This window comes from Ammospiza nelsoni, chromosome 11 (genome assembly GCF_027579445.1).
Source record: "Ammospiza nelsoni isolate bAmmNel1 chromosome 11, bAmmNel1.pri, whole genome shotgun sequence".
Lineage (NCBI taxonomy): Eukaryota > Metazoa > Chordata > Aves > Passeriformes > Passerellidae > Ammospiza > Ammospiza nelsoni.
The window spans coordinates 16,527,361-16,554,811 of record NC_080643.1 but is presented as its reverse complement, the minus strand read 5'-3'; the positions used below and the strand labels follow the sequence as shown (position 1 = coordinate 16,554,811).

At 48.2% G+C, this 27,451-nt stretch overlaps 3 protein-coding genes across 5 annotated transcripts in view; all 3 read right to left on the bottom strand.

The window, feature by feature from the left end:
• Positions 1–1,656: 1,656 nt before the first annotated feature.
• On the bottom strand, positions 1,657–5,045 carry RBM15B (RNA binding motif protein 15B). The gene has a single exon (XM_059480301.1). It carries the CDS (start codon positions 5,043–5,045, stop codon positions 2,298–2,300), a length of 2,748 nt encoding a protein of 915 aa, XP_059336284.1. The 3' UTR covers positions 1,657–2,297.
• Positions 5,046–5,444: 399 nt separating this feature from the next.
• Positions 5,445–10,149, bottom strand: MANF (mesencephalic astrocyte derived neurotrophic factor). The gene is made up of 4 exons (XM_059480302.1): positions 9,989–10,149; positions 7,611–7,738; positions 6,692–6,833; positions 5,445–5,770 (listed from the first exon to the last, which is right to left on the bottom strand). The coding sequence occupies exons 1-4, from the start codon at positions 10,074–10,076 to the stop codon at positions 5,586–5,588; spliced, it is 543 nt and encodes a 180-aa protein (XP_059336285.1). The 5' UTR covers positions 10,077–10,149; the 3' UTR covers positions 5,445–5,585.
• A 4,339-nt stretch (positions 10,150–14,488) lies between these two features.
• The window catches only part of DOCK3 (dedicator of cytokinesis 3), a 185,547-nt gene continuing 172,584 nt past the window's right edge, over positions 14,489–27,451 (bottom strand). For all 3 annotated transcript variants that reach the window (XM_059479976.1, XM_059479977.1, XM_059479978.1), the window contains 4 exons: positions 24,526–24,644; positions 23,544–23,631; positions 19,468–19,550; positions 14,489–18,984 (listed from right to left, as the gene is read on the bottom strand). In XM_059479976.1, coding sequence (XP_059335959.1) covers positions 18,478–18,984; positions 19,468–19,550; positions 23,544–23,631; positions 24,526–24,644 — 797 coding nt within the window. In that variant the 3' untranslated portion in view covers positions 14,489–18,477. The remainder of the gene's footprint in view (positions 18,985–19,467; positions 19,551–23,543; positions 23,632–24,525; positions 24,645–27,451) is intronic.

The window sequence follows — 27,451 nt, the reverse complement described above, 5'->3', positions numbered from 1 at the left end:
TTGGTCTCCCATGCTTAAAACCATCAGCCACCTCTCTGGGAAGAAAAATCCCATCATTCAAATCTCACCCAACCTTTGTCTTCTAAACAACCCTGCATTATTATTTACTTATTTCACAAGGAAAGTGGGAGAAGGGGGATTTGGGGCTGTTCCTTGGCTTTGTCAGCAAACAGTTGCAGCTTTTATAATTTAGTGAATCTTTTTTTCCTTCTCCTTCCTAACAGTCACTCATCATAGCATACACAAAGCCATGGCCAAGAGCTGCACCTCCCTGCCACCATCAGCCAGGTGGGCACTTGTCCTGCCACCACCTCGCTGCCTCCAGCTGCCTGGACACCTCCAAGGCAGGACACTCCCACAAAAGGCTCTAATCGCTCTAGGACTGGCCCCCAGGGGTATTTACCAGCCCTTGGTTTCAGATAACACCGAACCGTTACAATTGCTGACATTTGGCACCGTCTGCGTTAGGGCAGCACTGGGGACCCGGTCAGGAGGGCGGAGTCGGTGTCCCTGTAATCGTGTGGGTGTCCCTATAACCGTGTGAAACCGGGCCAGCCTGGCTGCTCGGGCACTGGAGCTGCTCCTCGCTCCCACAGCACATTCCCAGCTCCCTGCTGTCCCAGTGGAGCATTCAGCTCCCCTTTGATCCGTGCCTTCACGGAAGATGCATCAAGTGAAAGGCAACCCCTCCCTCCAGCCCAACAAACCAACCCACACTTGTTGATATTAATAATCCATCATCAGCTGATGATGTCCCTGCAGGGTTAAAAAGTGAAAAATAACATCATCATTAGGCTGAGTTACGCTCCCTGCTTAGTAGGTTGTGACACCAATCATACCTGAGAGGAGTTTTAGAAGGGTTTTTGGCAACCCTCAGCAAGTGAGCTGCTGGGTCACAGAGACTGGTGCGAGACAAATCTCCCAGGAATTTGTTCACTTGCTTACTAAGAGAACAACGACAAAGAAACCACCTGCAAATCTAAAGAAACTTTAAAACGTAGCATTTTTAATCCCACACAATTTTCTGTAAGTCTCCTAAAATCTACAGGCATCATTTTAAAAAATAAAAATATCCCCAAACAGAACAGTGTGGATTTTAACTCCAGCTTGGACTCGTTACCACGTCCTTACGCTGCTGAGCACTCAAAGGGTCTGGCTCCCAACCAACCACCTCATAAATACAGCAAAGGTGATACATCCCTTTGAGAGCTCAGATTTTGATCTCCAGTGGTTCCTCTGTTACAGGTCACCTGTGGTAACAGAAGATATTCTCAGCCAGACAGACACGTTTCTGTGTGTTTTTGTAAGCCTGCAAACAAATTTAAACCTTAGGAAAAAAAATTAGCCATTTATCCTTCAATAAAGGATTCCAGGTAGTACAACATGATTGACTGCAAATGGGCACCTCCAGCTCACCAAACAACTTTGTGCCCCTAGCTTGTCCACATCTAATATGAGCCCAAGGGGGTTCCCCCTTAAATCACCTTTTTTTTCCTTCTGCTTGTTTTGCCTTTTATAAAAATTGGTAATGTGTCAAACCTTTGTTTTATTCAAGAACTTCTATGACTGAGACATATGCCAGGTGGTCTCAAACCTCACCAACTTGAATACAGCATCCATTCCTCAGCAGCAAACTTTTTGCCAAGTATCAACTAATTTTTTGGTGTGAATGAAAAACACTTTTATTCTTGATCAGGATTTGCTTCCTTGGTTGCTGGCTTCCTGGGAAGCTTCTATTCTCAAATAGAGACTCAACAGCAAAGCATCCAGACTCAAATTTTTGAAATAAAAAGCAAACAGGACAAAAAAAATAGAGAACCAACCTTTCAATCTTTGATACAGCACTAAGAACCTCCCTTCCCCTCCCACCTTGAAGGACACATAAAGATGAATGCGGTGCTCAAGGTTGGGATCTGAGAACTGAACTGGGCTGGGGCCTGGCCTGGCCTGGCTGCTCCTGCAGCACAGGGAGCTCATCCTTCCTTCCTGGCCACAAGAACTCGGATACCGCACAAGTTTAGAAATCCATCAGTGAACAAGGCTTTACTGACAACTTTTCATACAGTTAAAAAATAAAAATACAGAACAACAGCGGACAGTGTCACATATTAAAAACGAATAAAATGGGCTCTATTTAAAATTTTAATAGATATTATAGGTATTAAAATTAATTAGAAACTAAAAATCTTACCACTTTGGTCAAGGTGTTTTGAGCCTTAACCAAAATGATCAGCCTTAAAAACAACTGGGCTGTGTGACACACAAAGAAAACATGGAATTTGAAAAGACAGTGTGGGCTAGGCAGTGTCTTTGACTATAACTATCACCATATGTTCTTCTTCTAACTTCCCCAATGTCCTTAGTGCTGACTGGAGGTACTGCTGAGAGAACTCGCAAGGAGGGAACGCGTAAAGCATGCCTGTGCTGTCCCTGCCCTTTGCCCCTCCCACGGGCAGGCTGATAACCCCAGCAGCCTGCTTCTGTTTCAAGTAGGAGACCAGATTCCTGAGAAGCCGTCGCTGCAAGCCAGGCTCTACCACAGGGAAGGTCCCCTCGGCCCCTGCCCCTGCCGGGGCGGACTGGGTGGCCAGGAGCACGGCGTAGCCGTTGGGGCTGCCTTGTTTGATGCGCCGGGTGACTTCATCCAGCTTGGGCTGGTCCAGCCGAAGTCTCTGAGCGATTTTGAGCTGCGTCAACTTCCCGCCGGATGAATGGTCTTTGAGGAGTCCGTTGATGACACCCAGGTCTCCCTCCAGGATGTGCATAGAGGTGGGGAAGCAGCTGTTTTTTAGCACAAGAAGCCCATTCCAAGCAAGTTGCAGTGTCTGAGCATATTCTGATAAATTCTTTAGCTTTTTGGTCTCGGATTTTGGCTCCTCGTGAGTTTTGGATTCCGATTCACCAGTTCGATGATTGCGTTCGCTGTCCCTTTTTTTGGGCTGGGGAGCATCGGCCGGCTCGCGGTGGGGTTTCTCGTCGGCCGCGTGACGATTGTTCTGGAGGGAGTTGCTCTGCTCCTTCTCGGCTCCGGGTTCTGTAGTGTGATTCTCCTTGCGAGCCCTGTCAGGGCTGCGGTCTAGAGCTGGCCCACTGGCCTTTGTCCTGCTTCTGTCCTCGTAAGGCGAGTGAGTAGTCCTCCCGCGGTCACTGGAAAGACTCCGGCGTCTCCGCCTCTCTTCCCACGGTTTGGGCACGCTGCGGTCGCCGTCGCTGCCCCAGCGCTCCCCGCTCCGGCTGCGCACGGACCGGCTGTAGCTCTCCAGGTTGTTCCTGCGTTCGGCGTTTTTGGCAGGGCTGGCCCAGTCCGCCTCCACAAAGCTCCTGTCTCTGTCCGAGTACAGGAGGTGCGGAGGAGTCCTATCCCGCACCCTCAAGTCTTGCTCCAGGCTCCGGTGCCGGCTGTACCCGTCAGCCAGCAGCTCGTAGTGCACGGGCAGCGGCGCGGGCTGGTACTGCTGCGGGTATCTCGTCTCTTCTGCTTTGGCAAAATCTACTCGGAGCCTCCTCTCCGGTCCGCCCAGGGGAAAGCCCCTCATCTGCGCGCAGGCGGCCTGGGCAGCGTCCAGGCTCTCGTACTGGATGTAAGCGAAGCTGTCGCCCTTCACGTAGTCAATAGTCCTGATGCTGCCAAAGCGGTCGAACTCCCTGGCCAGGGCGGCCAGGGAAGTGCTGGGGCCAAGGCCCCCCACCCACAGCCGGGTGGTGGGGTTGGCTTTTCCGTAGCCGATTTTGATGGGGTTCCTGCCCACAACGCGGCCTGACATGGCCACCTTGGCCCGGTGAGCCATGTCCAAGTTCTGGAACTTGAGGAAGGCGTAGGCACCGCCCTGGCCGCGTGCGGGGCGCTTGATCACCACCTCCTCGATGATGCCGTACTTCTCAAAGGCGCGCCTCAGCTCCACCTCCGACACGTTGTGGTCCAGGTTGCCGATGAAGAGGTTGCGGGTGGCTCTCTGGTCATCCTCTGGCATCAGGTCTTCCTCGGCCACGATGGGGTAACTGTACGGGCGGCCGCGCTCGTCGTACAGCCCGTAGTAATCCAGGGCCCGCTCCCGCTCCCGGGAGAGCCCGATAGCGGCCGCTTCCAGCGCGAAGGCGGCAGCGGCTGCGTGGCGGGGCCGCGGCTCCCGCAGCAAGGGGCTGGTGACCGGCGACAGCGAGCGCTGCTTGTATTGGTAGGCGCTGTGCAGGGGCGGCAGGTACCCCAGCGGCTCCGGGGAGGGCGCGGGGGGCGGCGTGCGGCTGCGCCGGCCCCCGCGCAGGTACACCGGCTCCACCTTGAGCGGCCGGTCGTAGAGGAGCAGCTGCCGGGCCCGGGCGTGCCGGCGGGCGTCGCGGGCGTCCCCGGGGTGTCGGAAGTTCACGTAGGCGACGCGGCCGAGCTCGGGCGTGTGGGAGAGCTTGACACTGATGTCCCCGGCGCCCCCGCCCGCGAAGCGCTGGAAGAGGCGGAACAGCCCGTCCTCCAGCAGCTGGTCGGGCAGGGCCGCGCTCAGCCCGCTCACCAGCAGCGTCTTGTACTCGCAGGAGCCGGGCGGCTCCCCGGCCAGCCCGGCCGAGCCCCCGAGCGGCGCCAGCAGCAGCGAGGGCGCGGCGCCCGGCGGCGGCCCGGCCAGCAGCAGCGACGGGGCTACCACGGCGCCCGGCAGCGCCTTGGCCTTGGGCACGCCGAGCGCCCGGGACGAGGAGGAGGAGGAGGACGAGGGGGCGGCCTGGCTGCCGCCGCGGGCGCCCGAGGCCGAGCCGCTCCCCGCCGGGCGGTGGTTCGAGTCGCCGCCGCCGCCGGCGCGTTCATCGCCGCGGTGGCTGCGGGAGCTGGAGCCGCTTCCGCCGCCGCTGCTGCTGGTGGTGGTGCCGCCGCCGCCTCCGCCGCCGCCGCCGGGCGTGGACTTGTCCCGGCTGCTGCGGGAGGCGCCCGAGCTGCGGTGCGGGCCGCGCCGGCTGCTGCTCTCGCGGTCGCGGTCGCGGGGCCGCTTGGCGGCGGCGGCCGCGCGTCCGCCCGCGGCCCCCGGCGGGCTCGAGTCGCGGTCGCTGCCGCGCTTCATCGCGCCGGGCCCGCGGCTCAGGAGGCGCCTCCGGCGGCCGCCGCCATCTTGGACAAAAGGGAGCGAAGGCGGCTCCGGCCGCCGCGCCGCGCGGGCTCTACGTCATCGCTCCGCGCGCGCCGCGCCGCAAGCCGGCGTCACGGGGCCGTGACGTCACACGGCGCTTCCCGCCGCCCGCGCGCGACGGCCGGGCGGCCAATCAGGGCGGGCGGCGAAGCCCCGCCCCTCGGCGGGCTGGGGGGGCGCGCGCGGGGCCGCTCCGCGGATGGAGCGAGGGCGGGGGGGGGGACGACGGGGAATGTCGGAACCCGGGGGGGGGAACGGGGGATGTCGGAACCCGGCGGGTGCGGGGGGGCGCAGGGGGAGTGTCCCGCAATCACGTCACACGGCACGGCTCCGCCCGGTACACACCGGCGAACTTTAATGAAAGTCCCGTACAAAGCGCGGGGCTGGCGTCGCCCCTCAGAGCCTCGAGGTCGCCCCTCACAGGCCCGGTCTCGCCCCTCAGAGCCCCAGGATCCATCGCCCCAGTCTCGGCCCTCAGAGGTCTGTCCGGGCGCCGGCCGCCCTCGGTGCGTACTTGGGCATCAGTTCGTGGATCCTGCGGATGAAGTCGTATTTCTCGACACAGCCCTTGCACACCTCGCCCCAGTCATCCAGGATCCGCCGCAGCTCCTTGACGCGCAGCTTGCGCAGGTCGACGGTGCTCAGGTCGATCTGTTTGTCTGCGGAGAGAGCAAAGCTGCACTCAGACATGCCAGGTGGGCGAGGAAGCCAAAACCCAACAGGGAGAGAGGTGCCAGGGGTGGAAGGAACGTCTAAGTTAGGTTTTGACAGCAGATAAGGCTCTTAATGCTAAAAATTATTAGAAGACAGAAGGCTTGGTTGCAGTTTCCGTGCAGGAGTTCCACAATAGCCCTGAAAGCCCCTTTATTACATGAGCAGCAACACTTCTTTTCCACTGGATAAAAGAAATGTAGCAGAGTGATTTCAGGGGAAAGATAAGAAAGTGACACCAACAAAAAGCTTTTTAGGAAGCAATATGACCTTAGTAGGAGAAATGAAAAGTATAAAGACCCCCAATCCAAGGGGCTGTCTCCAAGGGATGTTAAGGGCAGCTATAAGGGAAAGCAGAATGAGGCATTTCTAAGCCATCTAGGAACATGAGGGTACAAGGAAGGTGATGAGAAATAGAGAGCGGAATGCTCTCAGAGACATCAGAGGAGGTGAGAAAGCATCATTTATCACCCTGCTGCTGGGAACAGGAGAGCAGCAGGGACTGCAGCGCTCAGCCAAGGACCTGAGCCCTGCCACAGTGACAGCCCTGCCTGCTGCCAGCACAGGCTGTGCCACACACCCTCCCAAACACGACAATCCAAACAGCAATGTGAGCACAGCAGTGCTGCTACACCTGGGAGTTAGTTATCCCAGGGCTGATCAGAGTCCCTGCAGAAGCCAAGAAGGGTTAGAAGTCTTACCTAAGCATCTACATAGAACTCTCTAGGATGTTCATGGAGAGCAACCCAGGTTGTGCAACCTAACTAGGCTACAGAACTCAGTCCTGAGTGGTTTTAGGATGTTGCTTCACCCCCAGTCATCCACACCCCAGCAAATCATGGGCATTTCCTCTCGTGCAGGCAACTCACCGTATTTTAGTTCACAGATCTGACTGTCTTTCTTCTTTAGCTTCTCACAGATCTTTTCCACAGGGATGTGGTGACTCATGGGCTTTGATACCTCATTAATGATTTTGGTGGCAGCATCACTTGTGGCCCCAATGTAATAGCACTAGAGGAAAGAAAAGAGTGAAGTGGGGATGCATGGAAAAAAAGCTTCTAAAAGCAGAGTTTTCTGTCCCTGTCCTCATCTGGTTTTGCAGCTGAATGTTTACTGTTAGAGAACCTCCCAAAGGGACTGCCAGAGCTGGGCAAAAGGAGCCTAACTGAGCCCAGAATACTGAGCAGGTGTTTTCCATTGCAATGATTTTACAGCTGCTGAGGCTGGTCTTGTTCCTTAACTTTATAAAAATTGAACAGGATTAGGAATAAAGTCTTCTTCAAAGAGTCTCTCTGAAGTGTTCCTCCTCTGCATGTCAGATGGTATCTCTGCAGTTCTCTGAGGTTAGTTCAGGCCTTTTCCTTGGGCCTCTTCATTCACAAATTGGCTCTGGTTTTAGTTAGGGCAATTTTGTTTTCCTTTGTTTAGTTTTCAGCTAAACAGCTGAAGAGTATAAATATTTTAACAGATTATATAGCACCCCAAATACCATTTAAGGGACAGGGAAGCCCTACAGCAAACAAAAGCTTTGTAATATCCACTGCTTCAGTAACAGTGAGATGCCAGCCAGTCCAATCACTGTTGACAGGGTGGTGGTTTTTTCCCTTTCTTTTTTTGGCAAAGAGATTGAGATACAAAATTTTATCTTTTGGTAAAGAGATTTCATAAAAAATACAGGACCCACTGTGGCCACAGAGCCAGCAAAAACAGCCCTTGGGAAGCCACATCATACAAACTCAGTTTCCCCTCATTTGCAGAGGGGAAATATTAGTGACTCCCCCTACTTACCAGGCGATTCTCTTTGCCCTTTGCTTCTTTGCAGGATTTCAAGAGCTCCTTTTCAATACTGGAAGGTGTGAATTCAACGTCATTGTCCTTTAGACTCTGGTAGAACCTTCCCAGGAATGTGACACACACTGGAAGGGAAGATGGATGGAGTTATCAGCCAGAGCAGCAATCTCATGGCAGCTCTTAGAGAACACTTGTAGGGAAATGGAATCGGGGGTTTGGATAACAGTTTGGATAACTGGAAAACAGTGAAGTTTTCTGAACTTCACCCATGGTTCAGAAAGTCATTCAGAGCACACGTGAATCAACAACATGCCCTGGTGGTTTTGGAGGGTTTGTGACAATCTGAGAAATGAGATCCATGGCAGTGTCTAGGGGTCTCTGTACATTGTCCTGAGTGAGCACAGGGTCATATGATGAACACCAAACCACTCCCATGCAGAAATGTACATTTAAAGTTGTCTTGCTGCTTTGGGAAGCAACTTGTAAGAACCTGGGTGTGAAACCCAGTGCTGATTGAAAACCAACTCTGTACATAGTCCTCTGAGACTCAGTGACAGGGTATCACTGATTACCAGGCTGCTTCAGCTGAAATTACTTCCAAGAGAAAAAGAAATGTGATCCCATGCTATGTCCCCTTTCTCCTTCTTTCATTTCCACAAGCTTCTGATGCAGTTTCAGATGGAAAGAGGGAAGACTCCTAGACATAAGGCAACTCCCACAAGTGCAGCTGCCCCTGAGAGGACAGATCCAAGTTCCTGCCTGTGGGAAGGGCTGCACAAACCGGTCGTTGCTCCTTCCCTGGGCAGCAGTCGCTCCACACGTGCTCCAAGGTGCAGCAGCCCCGTGTGTGGCTGGGAAGGAGGGCAGACAGCTTGTGGGATGACTCAGGGACACCCTGAGTGTCAGATTTTGGTCATCCCGCTGCTCACAACTCATCTGTGGATATCAGCATCACCTGGACCAAGCACTCTTCAGTCCCCCCAATTCTTGCTCAGCACCTGGGGATTCTCACACCTTCCCATGCAAGATGAGTGCCAGGAACCATTCTGCCTCTAAGGAACAGGTATGAGTTATGGCTTTTGTGGGATTTGTTTACTCCAACAGGAAGGGACTGGAAAATATTATTGTCATTAGCAACTTGTGTTCAACTCAGAACACAATGCATGGCACAGTAATTGGGCATGACAGGAAATGGAGCATGGCCTTCACAGAACTGAGCAGAAATGTACTCTCATTATATGAGAACTAGAACTAATTATGAGATGGGCCATTTTGGAAAACGTTTTTTGTATGGATACAGCACATTCTTATTTACCTCCCACCCATCTATCCCAGTTACAGACACACTGATGTCCACTGTAAGCTATTGGGAAGTGAAAATCTTGCAGGCAGTGACACTGACAGCCACCGTAGGACAGAAACATGTTTCCAGTCTAGTGCTGTGACAGCAGCTGGAAGTTTTGATTTACGGGGTTCCCTCCCCTCATTCTGTCTTACTGCAGAGGAGGGATATTAGTATCCCAAACTCCCAGCCAGCTACTAGAGCCCCACCTCAAGTTATTCTTGCTTCACTTGGGGAATCTGTTCAGCTCATTGCACAGGAGCAGCTTAATTTGCTGTGCAGCTCAACAGGTTCCACCCCCGAGGCGTTTGTATTTCCGTGGTACACAAAGGGCCCGACTTGATTTGGATCAGCTGCTCGCGGCTCCTGGCTGTGCGCACTGAGAGGACTCCGAGCACTCCGTAATTCTGGGATGACTAAGGGGGAGTCCCGGCTGAGTAACCTCACTCGCGTTCTCCCGCTCCCTGCCCTGATCACCGTCACCCGGCAGGGACAGCGGGCGGGGAGCGCTGCCCCGCCAGTGCCGAGCTGCGCCAGTACTGATCTCCCGGCCTGGACACGCTCCGGTCTCCCGGAGCTGTCGCCCCTTTTTCCCCTGGGGACTCTACACTACCGCTGACCCCGTGGAGCGGCAACTTCCCGACAGAGTGCAGCACCCTCGGAAGGGAGATCCCGTCCCCGGCGCGGGGCACGGCTGGAAGCCCCGCCCCGCCTGCCCCGCGGGCCGCCCGGCGCATCGCCCCGGCACCGGACAGCCTCGAGCACCGCCCCGGCACCGGTCGCCTGAGAGCGGCGCCCGGCCAGGCCCGTCCGCACTTGGCCAGACTTGGGAGACTTTTCCTGCCGCTGGAGGCAGCGCTCCCGCCGGCCCGGCCCAGCCCCGGCGGCCGAGCTGTCACTCGGGGCTGTCACAGCCCCGAGGCTGCTCCGCGTCCCGGCCCCACAACCCGGCGGAGGGGCGAGACTGCGGGAGACGGCGGCGAGGAACGGCCTCCCCCCGCCGTGCCCGCGGGCCGGGCTCGGCCGCACTCACCCTCGCAGTCCCCGTCGCGCAGCGCTCGGCCACCGGCCGGCAGCAGGAGCAGGGCCAGCGCCGCGCAAAGCCCGTGGGCCGCCCGCATCCCGCCTCGCCCGGCAGCGCCCGCCGCACCGGCACCACCGGCACCACCACCCCACACCGGCTGCCCCCGCCGCCGCCCCATTGGCCCGCTCCCCGCCCGGCCGCCACGCTCTCCGCTCCCATTGGCCGCGCCGTCGCATCCACGGGAGAGTTGGCGGCCGCTGATTGGGGAGAGGCGGCGGAGCGGCGGCGTGGGTCCCCGCCCCCCTTCGCCGCCATCTTTGGTAAGGGAAGGGCGCTCGCGAGCGCTCCCTGACGGCGGCCGCGGGCGCCATCTTGGAAAAGGGCAGATCCTCACACCTGAGGGCGGGCGGGGCCGGCCCGGGCCCGGGCTCCGCCCTGCTCCCTCCGTCCCTCTCCCGGCGGTGTGAAGCAGTATGAAGCAGCGCGAGGCAGCGTAAGGTGAGGCTGGGGGGTAGCTCCAGGCCCGTGGGTAGGAGGTTCGTGGGATGGGTGTCCCGTGAGGGGTGGTAGCGGCAGGGACGGGGGCACAGCCCCTCGCGGGCGGCTCTGGGTACTCCCTGTGAGTACAGGGACTGGATGCTTTGAGGAGGGACAGCAGAGAGGTCAAAATAGCAACCTGTGTGCACTTGTGTCTGGCTTCTTAGGTGGGTGTTTTTTGCAGAAAGAAATTTTGTTTGTTTAATTCCAACTTGATATCCTGGTCTCTGGGCCTATTGCCTTTTGTTCAAGCACAGAGGGGGATTCTTGGGGTTGTCCTGTGCCAGGGCTAGGAGTTGGACTTTGGTGATTCTCATGGGTCTTTTCCAACTCAGAATATTTTTATTCCGTTCTGAAAGTTTTTACAGTTAGTGCCGTTAACTACCTTCAACAATCCCCAAACACTCAGTTTATAACTGAAATTCCCGTGGAGCTGGGAGAGGAGCACACACCAGCTGATAGCTCCTTCTGCGGCTTTATAAGTAACTCTGTATCGTGGGATATCATTCCAGTGAAGGAAGGGAGAGGCAAAGTCACACAGCCCTGTACTACAGCAAGGGGGCTCCCATGGAGCTCTGTGGGCTCTCTTGCACAGGCAGGCTCTTGAGGCAGCCTGGTGCGGCAGTGCCTAATCAGAATGTTCTTGCAGGTCGCCAGGTGCAAGTGATAAGCTTGACGAGGGGAGGAGAAGCACCTGACTCAGGAAAGGTCACAACAGGTGAGCAGTAATTAGGACATTAATTTCTAGTGAGAGTACATAATGTGTTCATTAGGAGACATGGTTTTGCACATTTCTAGATCTTTTTATCTCTCCAAATGTGGTTATTAAGATCAATACAAATATTATTAAGTCAGTCCATAACGATTTCCAGAATTGCTCAATATCAGTATGCTTTAGGAAGATTATTGGCATTTTGAAAATAATGCTCATTGCCCTTTAAAGTCACTTAGCTGTGAAGATAAGTGGTGGCTTGAAGTGCCCTTGTTGGTTATCAGGAGAGTGGCCTAAAGAACTGTGAGATGAAGTGGCTTTGTAATTAGGTGGGAATAGAACTTAAATTTGGAATTAGGAAACTTTAGGAAGGTCATTATAAGGACAGAGTTTACTTACCAAAAGAGTGCAGTTATGAAATATCTTCGAACTAGCAACTTTATACATTTTTGTAGAACACAAGACAAGTGATTTTATTTGGTTTTGGATTGGGAAATGAGCCTCTGTATTTCAATATGGGATCCTCAAAAGGGTCTGAGGAAAAACAAGGACTCCTTTTGTCTTTTGGATTTTTTCCTTCTTTTTATTTATAGTTGGTTTCAGCAGCTAGAATAGATTCCTTGCATTTTACCTTGTGCTTGTTCTTAATCCATGGTGAGGTTTTTGGGGCTCTATTTGTTCCACACCCTCCAGCCCTGTCTCTCTGAAGCATTAGGGATTTGTCCTGGCTGAGACCTGGGTGATGGAGGGCTTGTGCCGCTCCTCACTGTTGTTTCTTCCTGGTATGCAATCTAACCCTGGTCTTTGTCAGTGTGAAGCCATTCCCTCGTGCCCTTATCACTCTAGGGCCTGGTCCAAAGTCCCTCTCCTGCTCTCTTGGAACCCCTTTAGGCACTGGAAGGTGCCCTAAGGTCTGCCTGGGCAGGTCAGCCCATTGAGTGGGCAGGAGAGTTAATTTGGCTCAGTGGATCTGTGGGGATTGGAGTCCTTGGGAGGTGCAGGCAGACAGAGGCCGTTCTGGCAGCTGTGGGGCTGGGGCTGTGCTGGCTCTTCCTTCTGAGAGCACAAATCTCCTCCAGACATGGGGACGGATGGAGGGGCTCAGCCTCGGGTGTTGGGCTACGAGGACAAAGTGAGTTCTGTCGGGGGGACAGGAAACAGTTTGGGATGAGTTAATGCAGTACTGCTGTGAATGAATGCTGAAAAGAAGATGAAGTGTAATAGATCTACTATTCCAAATTTGGGTTAATTTATGTGGGATTAAAAGAGAGAAGTGGTCTGTGAACCTTCTCTTAAGACACCTGAGCTCAGAGTTCTGCCTTGTGAACTGTGTTTGTGTCCATGGCTTGTTAGGAATCTTCCAGAAATGGGGGCATATTTATGACATTTATGCATAGGGTGTAGAAGGTTGCATCTTTCATCTGCCAGGTTAGAGTCATTGCTAGAGGTTTAATTTCTCCTCTTATCAGCTTTAGAATGAAATCCATACTGAGTTGGACAAGTCATATTTTGAAACTGTGCTGAAGTTTTCTTATTTAGATAAGAAGAGGTATTTGGACATGGGATTTAGATTTCAATCTGACTAGTGGCAGATTAAATAAGGTATTGGACTTGCAGTGAAAAAATTGTTCTGTTGGTTTAGCAGGAACTAGAGTATTTTTAAAACTCTTGTTTAAAGCTGAGGGCTTCACACATCTTTTGTTGTGCCAAAACACAGTTTTATTACCTGTGCTTGGTTAATAAATAATTTTTGTCTAAATAAAAAATACTTACTTAACTAAGGTTTAATAAGCTGGCTTAGAAACAGTCTCAAAGGGTCTGATTGTAGACAAGGTGAAGGGTTGGGAACATAAGCCCCAGGAGGAGTGGCTGAGGGTACCAGGGTGTTCAGGCTGGAGCTCTTATCACTCTCTACAGCTGCCTGAAATGTTGTAGCCAGGTGTGGGTCAGCCTTTTCTCCCAGGGAACAATTGACAAAAGAAGAGGAAATGGCCTCAAGTTGTGTCAGGGAAGGTTCAGGTTGGACAGTAGGAAAAATTTCTTCACTGAAAGGATGGTTAAACCCTGGAACAGGTTGCCCAGGGAAATGGTGGAGTCACCATCCCTGGAAGTGTTCAAAAACCAAGTGGATGTGGCACTTCACAATATGGTTTAGAGGGCAGAGTGGTATTTGGTTGAAGGTTGGATTTGGTGATCTTGGAGGTCTTTTCCAATAGGAACCATTCTATGATTCTATTCTGTGACTGATACAGACTTCAGAGCCTGTTACAGTTTCTCTTCTCAGTATTTGTATGTGGTGTGTGCAAAGGGTGCCTTGGCAGTCCATGTACATCCTGGGGCCACCTGAAGAGTCAGACTTGCTGCTAAATGTCTTTTGAGACAGGTTTCAGAAGTTTTTTTGTTGGTTTGTCGAGACATTTAATGAGTTATTTTGCCTCCTGTACAATGACCTGGCTTATTAGTGGTAATGGAAGAAAATTAGAGCTTAGGAGCCTCAATTCCCAAATCCTGTGTTCATACATGTCTTAACTACTATTCTTTCACATCTAGTCTGTTAAAATGATCAGTATTTAAATACTATTGCAATAAAAGACTAGCCATCTTTTGGGCAGTGGGACAGTGGTGGTTTCACCCCAGCTGATAAGGAAGTGACACCCAGCCACTCCACAGCTGTCCTAGGGGACAGCTTTGTCTCTGAAATATTGTCCCAAAACTGTACCTGGGGCTGCTGCAAGTTCCATGTCCATCTACCTGACCACACCAGGAGGGGGCTGTACCTGCTGCTGCTTCAAGGGGTTGATATTCAATAACACTTAAACATGGAAACTGTTCCCTCACTACACACAAAGTCCTTTGGGTTGGCCCCCATTTTGCCCATTCACACAAAGGTGGGACGTGAGGGCTCTTGTCTCTTGTGAAGGTTTGGAGCAGCCTGAGGACAGCAATGACCACATGTGGGGGGATAGAATGTAAGAAAATAAAGCTGGTGCAGAAGGTAATGTCACACCTGAGGAGTTGCAGCTGCACTAATCGCCAAAGATTAGCAACAGGCCACAGCTGTGTCCAATAAGAAGAGGAGTGCTACAAAAGAGTGGCTTAGCTGGGTGAGGAGAGAGTTGGAGTTTGTTGGTTGTGCTGAGAAGGAAGATGGAGTTTGTTGGCTGTACTGTGAAGGAGTCAGTGCTGCAAGGAGCTGCCCATGAGAAATCACTGAGAAGGTGTGGAACTTTTGCAATAAGATGACAACAACCATACAGCTGTACTGTTTTAATATCAGGTATTAATCTTTAATTCCACATCACAGCAGTCGAGTGAATGGGTAAGGGAAAGGAACCCAAAACAAACGGCAGATATTTACATCTAAAATTCACACCACTTATTTGTTGGTTCTGGAAACATGCTATCACAATATATACAATGAAGTACCTTTAGGACACTTGTACAAATTAATTTTTTCCTTTTGAATTTGATTTCCATTATAGATAAGATAGCTGTTTTCATTTTATTTTAAACATGAATACACAAAAGAGAAGTGGTTAGAGGTTTTTGCCTTTTTTTTTTTTTTTAAATAAGCACAGAATGCCAGAGGTTAAAAACACATTTACAGGGCAGAATACCAGTCAGACATCACAATCTATACATTTTTTGCTCAATTTCCTGTACAAATACACAGCATTCAAATGGGGGTATTTACAAAGAAGCATGACCAGAGGAAATTTTAAATATCACATAATTTGTTTCCCAAAGGCTCTTGCTCTCTCCAGCCTCCCCAGTTTTGGCTGATACTCCACAGAAGGGATATGCAATATCCCTTACCTAAAAAAGGGTAAATAAGCTAAAAACCAAACAGAGGAAAATACGAAAAAGGATCTGAGTCTTGCATACAGCAATAAAACCAATCCAACTATTGGAAAAAAAAGTAGGATTCAGAGAAATTGTTTGAATTGCTTTTCTTCTACCACTGTAGCTCCGTCTCAATTTTGTTTCAAATGGGGCCAGCAGGTACACTGATGATGGAGAGATTTATAGCAGAATTCCACCAATTTTCTCAGGAATGCACATGCTATTTTCTTATGCAAAGAAAACCCAATGAAGGCAAGTACACTGAGGTTGAATTAGAGTTAGGTATAGAAAGTCAAGGTCCTGTTCAAAACATCCTCTTGCTGTGTTTTATACAAGGAATCTTCAAATCCTGTTGGGCAAGTGCAACAACTGCTGTTGCTTCCACCTACTCCAGGACTGAGCTTGATGTTGGAGTTGTACTATGCTAAAAGACACCTCATCCTACAGAGAAATAGTAGTTCCAGGCAATGTTAGTTCCAAGATTCACAAAATCTCAATTAATAGTCTTTCTATCTTCTGCTCCCTTTAAGGCAAACACTGAAAAGGGAGACAGAATACTTGGTAGATATCAGAACAATAACAGAAATTTAACTCCAAAGAGGCTTAAATTTGGTAAATTCAGCAATTTATTCCACCATTCTTTATGTGGACCTGCCATAAATTAGGTATTTGTACACATCACCTGATTGATCTTCCAACTCTTGCAAATATATAGGGAAGCCAGACTCCCCAACTGGACTCACTGCTGTTGTACCAGGTCTCTAATCAGAGCAGGATGATGCATTTTCAGAGACTGATTAGAGATCTGGTGGGCAGGTTTTCCAGCTGCCTGGGACTCAGTCCCATGGTAATTGCATTCTTGGTTCTGCAAAGTTTTATTTGCAAGACCTGCTGGTTTTTCACATTAAGGAAGCTCGGTAAGTCACTACATTTACTACTTTTAGTCTTGCTGCCAGGAAAAAAAAAGAAACTGGGGCAAGGGAGATGGAAGTAAAACTTAGTTCTTTGAAGAAATTCACTGGAAGAGTCTCAGTGGGATTGGAGTATAGCATATATGAAAACATTTCACCCTTTTCTAAGGAATTACCTTGACTTACCTTTACTGAAAACATCAGTTGTTTTCCTGCATTTGTTCTATACCAGAGATCAGCTTGGTTTGTTAACATTGAGGACTGTCCTAGCATTGGAAAACTCTCCTTCCTGCTAAAGATGAAACATCCACTATAGGCCAGATTTTATTATCATTGTTTAAATTGTGAAGGATATAATGATTACAAGCAGCCTGTGTTAATAACAAAATAGAGGAAGCAAGAGAGATTTTGTTCCAGCCAAATAGGCCATTTAAGAAACAAATCTATAACTTAGTAGTTTTGCATGGGTTAGAGCTTGAGAAAGAAAACGAACAAATCCTCTTAAAGTCCCCTTCATACAACTGCTGAGTCCAGACTTTATACAGCCAGACCATCTTTAGCCAGTTCAGAAACCACGTACTCTGCCCAGTCACTGTATTTAGAGGTAGTGCTAAAGGTGACCTGTAAAAGATTTATAATAATCCTTTTTTGCTTCTTTATGCTGTTTTTAGCAGGAGAAACCGAGTCATTAGGCAAGAATTCAAGATGTAAGTTGGGTGCTGTTCCTGTTTCTGGCACTAATTTATATGGTGGAGGTCTTACTTGAATGTGCTTCAGATTTTTCAGTGGTAGGAAAGAGGGAGGGCTGTTTCCATCCTACGGAGTGTGCTTTGCAGTCTGCAGCTGAAAGGGTTATAAGGCAGGCTAAAATGTGTGTGGGTATGGCAAGGGAAAGGAAGGTGGCTTGTTTGTCTAAAAACATTAAATATTTGATACTATTTTGACTGAAAAATTCTTGATAAGTATGAAAACAGGAATAAAAGGTTTCTTAGAACCATGATCTTTTCTTTGTAGAGAACCATTTTACCCACTGATATTTTTTTCCTGAACTGTGCAAGTACTGATTAAAAGGCATGTTTTGGGTTCATAGATCTGAACTGTCTTCAGCTCTGCACAGTTCTGGTTTGTGTGGTGTGGCTTGGTTCCCCCACAATGTTCTTCAGTCCTTTCTAGAGCTTTTTAATAAAAAATATGGGATGGGGAAAGAGTGTATTGCTGCCTGAGGAGAAAAGGAAAAAGAAATCAACCTTCCAGAAGAGAGGAGCAGCAGCTCTTACTACACATTCTAAAGAAGCAAAAGAGGAAACAAACACTTGTTCTTTACAGGTTGCCTTTAAGGTCCCTGACTCTGGGGTGTACACTTGATACCAGGCATTGCTCAAGTCTTTTTGTTTTCTGTCTGCTCTGAGAGACGGGAGATTCTTTCTGCACACCAGCTGCAGTGAGTTGTTGGGAGGGACTGAGGATATTGAGTTAACAGGAATGAATCTCAGCTCCTGGGTGATGGAAGTTGGTGAGAATTATGATGTTCAGCCCTGAGGCAAGGATTGTTGGATATGATGCATTTAAGCCACCTTTTCTTTACTGGCTGGGTCAGCAACCAGCTTGTGGCATGAGAAACTCAATTTGGTTGGTTTTGTTTTAATCTGGAATAGAAATGCTGGTGTCAACAGCCTGCCCAAAGCTGGGCATGGGAAAGGCCTACAATGAGGTTGTAGCTCCAGTAGCCACCAACCTCCTCTCATTCTGTAGCACAGATGAATAACACGATTCCCATGAGAAAGCAGGTTGGCTTAGCCAGTGAAAGCAAAATTTAAGAAATGAAACAGTACATAAAAAACAAAGGAGGCAGAGTTTGTTGGAAATGATATCTTGGAGATCAGTGCATCAGCACTGCTTTAGATTGCCTCAGCACCTATGAACGAATGCAGGGAGATCACTGCACAGATATGTACAATCCTGCTCTCAAAAGAGCCAATTTCTTCTTAGAATTGCCATCTTTCCACTGCCTGCAGCTCATGCACCTTCCAGCCTGACAGTTCATAGAATCCCTGATTTCAGCAATGAGCTTTCAATTCTGTACAGCAAAGAAATGTGTCCCTAGTGCAACTGCTTCTACTCATGTGCGTCTCAGAACTGGGAGGAAAGCAGGTTCAAAATCAACTTGTCACATTCCCCCCGTTTTCCCCTCCACTTAAAATTGTATTTTTCAGCTTCTGCAAGTCTCTATGGCTCATATGCCGTGTGATGTGGTTAAGAAACTGCAGAAGGAATAAACTGTCCACTGCACAGAAAGTTAAAAAACATAACGGAAAGGCGTAAAAAGAAATTAAAAAGGAAAGCAGCAACCTGCCATGCTGGCCCAATCGCTTTTGTGGGCTTCAGACACAACCTTGCGGCAGTAGAAAATCGGTTTGCTGTTCTCCGAGTCCCGCTCTCTCTCTGTCGTAGCCAGACCTGGAATGCCAATGCCAGCTGTGTGCCAGGAGCTGTCCTTACTGCTCGCTGATGCCATGCTCCCACGCCACCCTGGCCTGCTCTTCCTTTCCAGCACTCACCGGTTGGGACACCTTACGATGCAACGGGCGGTGTTTGTCATCATCTTCAATCATCATCCCCTCCTCGTTCTCCATGTTTGGCAGCCGGGAGTGGTAAGGTTTGGGGGGTAAAGCAGGAGGGTCCATGGTGTCCTGAGGAATGACTCCAGTTGGAGCAGAGTGGCTTCGGCATGGCTGGGATTTGAGCGACTCCAGGACATCAGGCTCAGAGAGACTGTACCTGACAGGGAGGTAGGGTGTCTCTAGATCTTCGTCAGTGTTCCAGGCCTGGCTGGGCACGGAATCCATGGTGTCTGTGCGAGGAGGTGGTTCAGAAGAATGTCCAAAATTGCTCTCGCTCAAGGAAGAGACACCACTGCTGGCACTGCCCGATAAAGTGGAGTTACTGCCATCTAGCCCAGACTGCGGACTGGTGGGCGATGCAGGGATAGGATGAAGAGGAGACTGTTTGGAGAGAAACAAAAGCAGGTTAAAATTGACAAAGGAGGCAATGCTGCATCTTGTGTGTTGATCCCCATTTCAGCTTTTGACAGCGTTGTTAACAACGGTGCAGTTCCATTTATGTTCAGAATGTCAAGGATTATTGGTTTACATGCATGGAAGTACCACTTGTGGGCAGACAAGTGCACTCAACAACACCAGAGCTGTTAGAGAAACAGCAGCTGAGGTGATGATCAGGGTGCTGAAATCACAGCATATGGTGCAAAAAAGGAAAAGGGAAGGACCTACAACCCGTGAGTTATTTCTGTAGCATTCAACTGTGGAATAGGTTAAGAACTTTCAGTGGGTTTTCTCATGTGCAAGTTACTAGCATGTTATAAATAGTGTTTCTGCATTCTTAAGCTGTTTGGTGGGAGCAGAGAAGGGGGGGATCCCTTTTTCAGAAGCCCACTGTGCTCCTGCATCCCTCTGCTCTCCTGCCATTACCTTGCGCAATGTTCGTGCAGGCAGTGCCGGAGGAGCATCACTGAGCTGATGGTGGAAGGCATCAAAGTGCAGTGAGTAGTGGCCTGGAACGAGACAAGGGTCAGAAATGCAGACTGGTGCTGTTTCATTGCAGCCACAGAACTGGGTTTAGCTCTGTAATGCCAGGTAACAGCTCCAAATGCTGCTAAGGCCAGCCTAGGGCTGCCTGTCTGATGGATACTGCGGAGTGCATCTGTCACACACAGGCTGCTAAGGAGAAATTCAGTGCAGAGAGAGATGTTTCACTGCTCCATTATTGAGAATCTCATGGCAAGGCAACAGGCTGTTAAACAATGAACCTTTTAAGTTTTATTCTGTAAGCCTAAATTATTGCTAAAGTTGGTCATTGGTAAGAAGCCACACCAAGCTTTGGCACTCTCACACTTAATTCTAGTCCCACAGTACACCCAAGTCCACATTGCTTAAGGACTGCAAGAACTTGAAGATTTGGAAAAAAAGCAAACCTGAAAACCTAGCAGACCAGTAAAGACTATGGAGTTTTTGTTTCTACAGGGGTGGAGGGAAAAGGCTACAGTCAGCTTTTAGGTGGTCTGGCTTTGTGTGTGTGTGAGCTGCAGGCACTTGCAGCAGGCCATGGGCACGTCCTTACCATGGGGCAGGCTTCGGGGAGGCACTGGTGGGGCCAGGACACTCCCAGCGTGGGCAGACAGGAATGGCAGCGCCTCCCGGCTTCCGCTGTCCAGGCTCCAGCTACTGGGTGCTGCTGGCACAGCTGAAGGATTGAAACAGATGGAACTTGGGTAACAGGACAGGGAGTTTGGGGGGCTAGCACTGGCTTTCCAGTGTGCTCTTCAGTAGCAGAGAGACAGAGTCCAGGGACTCAGTGAATGGCAGGATTGTAAGCACAGATAGGCTACAGAGTGTTAAGTTTAGAGATGCTTTTTAAGGAAGTGAGAATTAGGTGATTGCAGGGTTAGTCTGCCCAGCTCCCCTCCATCCCTGGGCTCATTTCTAACAAATCTGAAGAGCAGTAGGACTCTGGGAGGATTTTCGCCAATCAGTGTGGAGGTAAAAATGAAATCTCACCAAAGGAATCCCACCTGGATCTCAGGTGTGACCTGTCCTGGTTTGTGGGGAGTGGTGACAAGGGAACATGGCAAAACCCTCTGGAAACACAGGATGGCCTGTGGCTGCACTGCAGGCTCAGTGAAGACTGAATAAAGGACATGAACGAAATTATACCTCAATCTGTTTCAATCTGTTTCAAAATAAATTACTTCAAAGCTTCAATTTATTAAGCTACAGAGTTGATCAAGAGCTTTGATGACAAAATATTTAAAGACAACAGTTTGGCCTCCTTGTATTATAAAGTCTCTTGAAGAGATCAAATCTCTGAATCAGGAAGTATAGAGAGAGAGCAATGCTTGCTGCATTTAACAGAGAGTGAATATGAACTTCATGGACTTGGTTTGTCATAGAAATAAAAGCTGCTTCTTGACATGAACATGAACCTTTTTCAAGATCTTGAGAATTCTGTCAACCTTGAACATTATTAAAATGCACCTTCCTTCCAAACATGACTTGATTTATTCTGAGACATACAACAGTTGTATGTTTGTTTGAAAAGAAATAAGCAACTGCAATTTCTTCAGATTAGCAAAGAAAGAAAAAATTAATTGAGCCTGTCAAAAAAAATTGAGCTAAAAATAGCTTTTTCCATCTTCAGTTTGCAAAATGGAAGCCTGGAGAAATAAACATGGAGTTTGACATCTGAAGAGGATTTCTCCTTAATTAAAATGCCTGCAGCCATTCTTGGTGCATTTCTTTCTAAAATGACTTTGAAAGGTTTCTTTTTTTTTTTTTTTTCCTCCATAGTTCATGAGTTAGCATGAGCAGGGGTTCCCCAAGGCCTAAAATTCCCTAAAGTAAAAAAGATCACAAAGTGACAGCTTCATAAGACAGAACAAACCCCATAAAAATATAAAAGTACGTGATTTTTTTTTTTTTTTTTAAAGAGAGACTCTCAGCCTGAGAACCTGAGAAAGGCTTATGAAGAAGAGTCTGACAGAGAGCAGGTAGCAGGTTCAAACCAGGGCCTGCCTCTCTATATAAGTGATGTGGCTCCAGATGGATTTTCCCTGTACACATGCCAGAGTGCTCTAATTTGCACTGCTGCAATCGGTGTCAATGAGCTAAAACAGAGGGACAAGATGCAACAGCAGTGCCAGCCTTGCTCATCTCTCCTGCCATATCCCATCATCAAATGAAAAGGAGAGAAAACCTGATTTCCTTGGCCTGTAAAACTATTGCTGTGCTTGTTGTTTTGGAGCTTTTTTAAACACTGAGATGCAGAACGAGAATGTGAAGAAGAACACATGGTACCCCAGTGAAAAATCCATTTATGCTTTCTCAGTGTTCCCTCATTCACAGCCTTTTGAGTATTGAGGAGTGCAGGAAGAAGGTGAGATGATGAGTGGCTGCTGCCCAGTAAAACCAGCGTTTTAGCCCAACTGCTTCAGGGAAGAACCCAAGCAGGGAGCTCCCAGTGCTGTGACAGCCCAGGTCTCTCTCTGTGACTGTTCAGTGGCCAAGTTTCATTAGTGGGGAGGCTGCATCTGAACCATTCTGCTCTGGGTGACTGATGTCACCACTGTCACTGGGAATTACAACCAGAACTTGTGACACGGCCAGCAGGGGGTGCCCTGACAAAATCCAGGGCAGATGGCAGCCCAACTACACGGAATGCTGAGGGCTCAGGCCTGCCAGCAGCACCTGCAACTGCATTGTGCCACCAGCCAGGCACAAGAGCTGGGATTCCTGCCTCACCATCCCCACTGAACATCACCTGTGTCTTTTGTGGCTTCTTGGGGATTCTGTCTTTGATCTCCTGGCACTGAATACCACACTCCTGCATAATATCACCCACAGATACAAATTCAAGTATTTTTTCCTAGACAGACAATAAATATTTATCTACTTTCCTTTTTCAGATCTTTCTCCTGTCCAGTACAAAGATCTCACCATCTCGGTCAGCTATTTGGTTCAAACTTACATGGCTAAGATGGAGCTCTTAATCCCTCACTCCCATCTGAACTCTTTTGTCATCACTCATTATTGTCATCAAGTCATAATTCTGCCATTTATTCAGAACTGGTTTTGGTTTCAATCTGGACCGCTCATGTTGAAGTAGGGGATTCTGACTTATTAGAAATTCTAAAATAAAATTATTTTTTTTTTTTTTAAGGTACAGTTTAGTTCTGGCACAGTTACTGAAACAAAAAGACAGATAAAAATCTGAGTGTGCAATGTAGATCAGACTAGATAGTTGCAGTGGTCTTTCCTGGCCTTAAAAATCTTTTAGGATACCATTTTCCCCAGCTATACATGACTGCTGCTTGCTTAGACAGCCTTCTTGTCCCAGATTCTGATTCAGGAATTTTGCCCTCTTCTGCTTTTTCAGAATTCTGCCTTTCAGATAATTTTTGACCCCATTATTTTGTTCATGGCACCTCCTTCACAAGCTGCTTCTTTTCTCTCACACTACACAAATTCATTCTCCTCTTTTAGTTTTTTCCCCCCTGCAAGGACTCTGCCTGTTTTTATTCAAAAGAATAAGTTAAAAAGCACATATTGCTAACAATAAATAAATATAAAACTACCTCAAAGAGAGATTACAAGGAATGTTTGTATTTTGAGCAATACTTTTGTATTAAAAACCAGTATAACTCATAAGTCAAAAATACAGTCCCAATCTTGGGCTGTTCTTAGATAACTTCTCATTTGCTGCTTTGCAAGTTTGCTTGACAAAGGCTGCAGGGATTGTTTCAATAACAAAATGCTAAACTCAGAAAGCTTTCTGAAATAAGGAGGTCTGTGCCACCCCACCCTACTGAGAAGGCTCTGAAATGATGGTAGGTTGGCAGAAGGCCCAGTTAATTAAACTGTTAATTAGAAAAGTGTGAGAGAAATGCACTCCGCCAGGAAATGTAGAAGCCCGTTTGTTACTTGCTGTAGCATGAGCAGAGGAATAATTGTTAGCTAGCAAGCATGCGTGCTGCAGAGGAAAGGAGGAGTACCTTTCTCAGCCACAGACAGGTTGGGGTCACTGCAAGGTTTGCACGGTCCAATCATCTGCTGGATCAAGGCGCGCTGGAAGTTTGGAGGCTAAGAGAGAAGAAATTTAGCAAAGAAGAGTTAAAAAAGTTACAGACCAGCTGGGGCAACATAGGGACTTTCTGTTCCTTTTTTTTAAGCAAAGAAGTTCTTGAACTAAAGATTCCCTAGGAACCTTAAGGTGTGCCTACATTGGCAGGTACTGCAGTGCAGGGTGAGTGGATCTCCAGGGTGTAACAGTGCTGAGGGCCCACAATTCCTGCTCTCAGGAGGAGTTATTTCAGACTAGCTCTAGCCTGGCCTTGTGCCCATTTAGCAGCTAGAATACATTGTTTTCCCTCTGAAGCTTATCTTTGGCTTTGTTTGATCATTGACTTTGCATGCTTTGAGACAGCTCTCCAGTACAAATGTGATAAGCGGGCAGGATGGGGAGATGCCTTTCAAAAGTGCAGGCCAGGGTGAGATTTAAATGCTTACATGTAGGCACACTTTTCATTTTGTCCAGGGAAATTAGGGCACAGATTTTTTTAAACCCATGTATCAGAATATTATTTCAACCTCTTGTGGTTTCTGATACCTCTTGAAATCATAAAGTTATTTAGAATAAACTTGGAGGCTGGACTGTAGGATGGATGGCGATGGTTCTGAACAAATAAAGAAAATGGTGTGACAACTTGGGCTCACAGGATAAAGTTGGGAAATGAGTCCATTTTCACAGGATGCGTCTGCCCTTTAGTAGTCACTACAGTTTGTATCACTCAGCTGCCACAGTGAGTGCCTCCAGGGGTGGACTAATAGGGAAAGTTCTGCTTCACCTCTGAGAATGATCCTAAATTGCTGTGCTTCCCAAAAATAAAAAAGAAAGCTTTAAGGTGGTCAAAGCCAGCAAAACTACAGCCACAGTTTGAAGTGGTTGAAGTGACAAACAGAAATGAGAGCTGCTACCTGTCCGTTTTCCATGATGGCTGCGGGATACATGGCGCTGCTCGGTCGGTCCCGGTGCGCTGGCAGCAACATCATCATCTCCCGGGAGTGGCGGTACTTATCTGGTAGAGAGGGAGAGCCTGTAAACAAGTGAGAAAAATCACGTACACAGGACAAACAACAGCCATGTCTCTGCATGCCCAGGGATCTCAGTCCTCCTGTGCACTTGGCTCGGACACACGAGCTCACAGGACTCAAGGAAACACGGTGCCCAGCCCACTAAGCAGCTGGCTGTTGGTGGCATAGCACGAGGATGGAGTAAGAACTGACTTCTTATATACAATTAAGGACATACCACGTAGGGTGTGTAAGGTGTGTGTGTGCCTAGTTGTTTGTTGCAAAGTGCTTCCTTTCAAACTTAAAAAAAAGTGGGCATCTGTGTGGAATCAGCTGGGCCTAATGCTCCTTTGCCCCATAAAGTATTGTAGAGTTACAGAAATGCCATAAAATTGTTCAAGACTGAATGTGGGAGAAAGGGATAAAAGCTTGAGATACATCATTCAGTTAAAGCATAAATCTGTGGGAAAATACTTTATTCCTTGGTTCTGGATAGAGGTAAGTGTTGCCATTTTACGTGTGTTATCTTGGTCAGCTTCCTCTTGTTAAAGCAAACCAACCCCAATAATAAACAGCATATGCTATAAATGCAAGAGGCACTTTGCTTACAATGCTGCTGTAATGCTGATTACTACTGTGTTGCTGTAGTGAGCCCTTTGGTGACACCAGACATTTACCAATGCTTAGAGTTTGGTAGTAGGAATAATAAGTTTGATTTGTCTATTAGTTATCTGTATAGTTGTCATTTAAGATAGTGGGGTATTTAATGTAACAGCCTCCTGGCAGGTGGAATTACTTGGGACTCATGTCCTTCAAGATGAGTGCCACATAACAATACACCTTCTGATGTGCAACAGCTGACAGTGGGTTTGCCAGAAGAATGATTCTCATTAGTGACTTGCTAAAGTCTGACACTACTGATACACGCCACCCTTGGGATGCACAGTGTTAGGCAGGATTGATGTTGTGAAGCTGCTGAAGTGAGCTGTAATTTGCACTGATTGTTTGATTGCGTCACAAACACGCACTGAACAGATGGCAGCACACAGCGCATTACAGAGCCATGCTGGCTTTTGGGGAATACATGCCCCCGCTGGCAAACTTCCACAACCACACACATTACCTGGACAGCACTCCAACATATGAGCAAAGGCATTGGTGCTGGCTGATGCAGCTTTTACCCCAGCAAAAGCAAACATGCAGTTTTGGGGACTAATATTCAGCACACAGTGGAAGGAACAATGTGTCCAGCAGAATGCAGGATAAAGTCCTACAATTGCAAGATTTCCATGGGGGGGGCAGATGCCAGATTAATCTACACCCCCACTCTGACATGAACAGTAGCAGAGTATCTGCATTCTAGTCCCGAACTCATTTTCTCCCCAGACATAGAACAGAAACATAATTAGACAACATTCTTTGCTTTATGTACAACATTAGCTTGGAGAACACAGTGTTAACGCTTTGTGCTGAGTCTTTTCCTCACAGGTCACAGATAGTCCTGTTCTGCAGGACAAATGTTAAGATGCTGAACTTTTAGGTGTGCCCAGAACTACAGCACAGCACAACCTACACTGCAGACTTTCTCCTTTTTATTTATCTTGTCATCCTTGCTCTTTTATATCAAAGACCAAACCACCTCTACCTGCTCTCAGTTTATATGGGATTACAGTGTCAAAAGACACTGAACTGCAGGACCTAAAAAATCCCACATGTGCTGGCAGAGTGTAGTTTACAAAACTGGTACCCCACATTTGTCATTAACTATAGCTATAAAAATGGTAACAGATTATGCCAAGTGTCCAGTCTGCAAACAAAATTTAAGTATTGCTGCTTTGGACAGATAGCACGATAACCGCAGCTTCTGGCTGGCAAAACTTAAACAGCAAAGTCAAAAAAGCTTCTAAAGCTTCCAGAGCAGACAGTGGCCATAATAAAATGCTGCAGCATGTGCCAGGGATTAGTCCTTTCAGCATGTAGCTTGGTGCACTTGATGTGTGCAGCACTGTAGGTACTTTCTAATGAGAAAGGAAAACCTGTGCTAAAGCCAGAGATAGTTTTGCTTTTGAAATTATATTAATCCACTTGTGACAAGTAGTAATTTTAAGGAATAAACTGAACATTAATGTAAACTCCAAAGTCATTGAATCTCTTCTGATTCATCGTTTTTATTATAGTTATAAAAAGTTTGCTCCTGCACCAAATCCTAATTTTTTTGATTTAAAAAGGAAGTTTTATATAAGTACATATATTCTAGCAAAGTGCTGAGTAAGACAGCAGGACTCAATTTCTACATGTTAACAAGGGACATTGTTGAGGAAGCAGTAAGGATGCCTTTAGAGGCCAGTCAAGTGTCATGTGGGAATTGCCTTTGGAGTGCATTGGAGGAGGACTAATTATATTTTAAATTAAATTACTGATAAACCCTAACTCACTCCTAGCTCTTTCCAGGCCTTTTTGAGGTAGTTTCTTGCTTTCTGATCCCTGGCTTGTGTAATCTTTTAACTGCAGTAAAGTTCAGCAGCGCCTCATGAGCCCCCTCAAATGAAGTCAAACCAAAGTGAATTTCTGATTGACCTTTTACACAACAACAGTGGTGCTTCCCTGACAGGGCCCCTGACAGGGAAGAAACTACTCAAGGGTCAAGCCAGGTGAAAACTGAGAGATACATACTGGTAATAATGAGTAACTACTACTGTCTGTTATTAGCACAGAATTAGAAAATTCTTGCAGTATTCTGAGTTCAGTTCTAAGACTTCTGTAACTGTGATAAAATCAAATAATTGATCAACTTTCCTGATGATTATCCTTTAAAAATTCTTTATAGATT

What these genes read in the sequence shown, in the direction of transcription:
- RBM15B (XM_059480301.1), bottom strand. Translation starts at nt 5,045, where the DNA reads ATGAAGCGCGGCAGCGACCGCGACTCGAGCCCGCCGGGGGCCGCGGGC.
- MANF (XM_059480302.1), bottom strand. Translation starts at nt 10,076, where the DNA reads ATGCGGGCGGCCCACGGGCTTTGCGCGGCGCTGGCCCTGCTCCTGCTG. An exon ending in GCGCGACGGGGACTGCGAGG is followed by an intron (nt 7,739 to 9,988) that starts GTGAGTGCGGCC and finishes CTTCCCTTCCAG; the next exon opens with TGTGTGTCACATTCCTGGGA. An exon ending in GATCTGTGAACTAAAATACG is followed by an intron (nt 5,771 to 6,691) that starts GTGAGTTGCCTG and finishes CTCTCTCCGCAG; the next exon opens with ACAAACAGATCGACCTGAGC.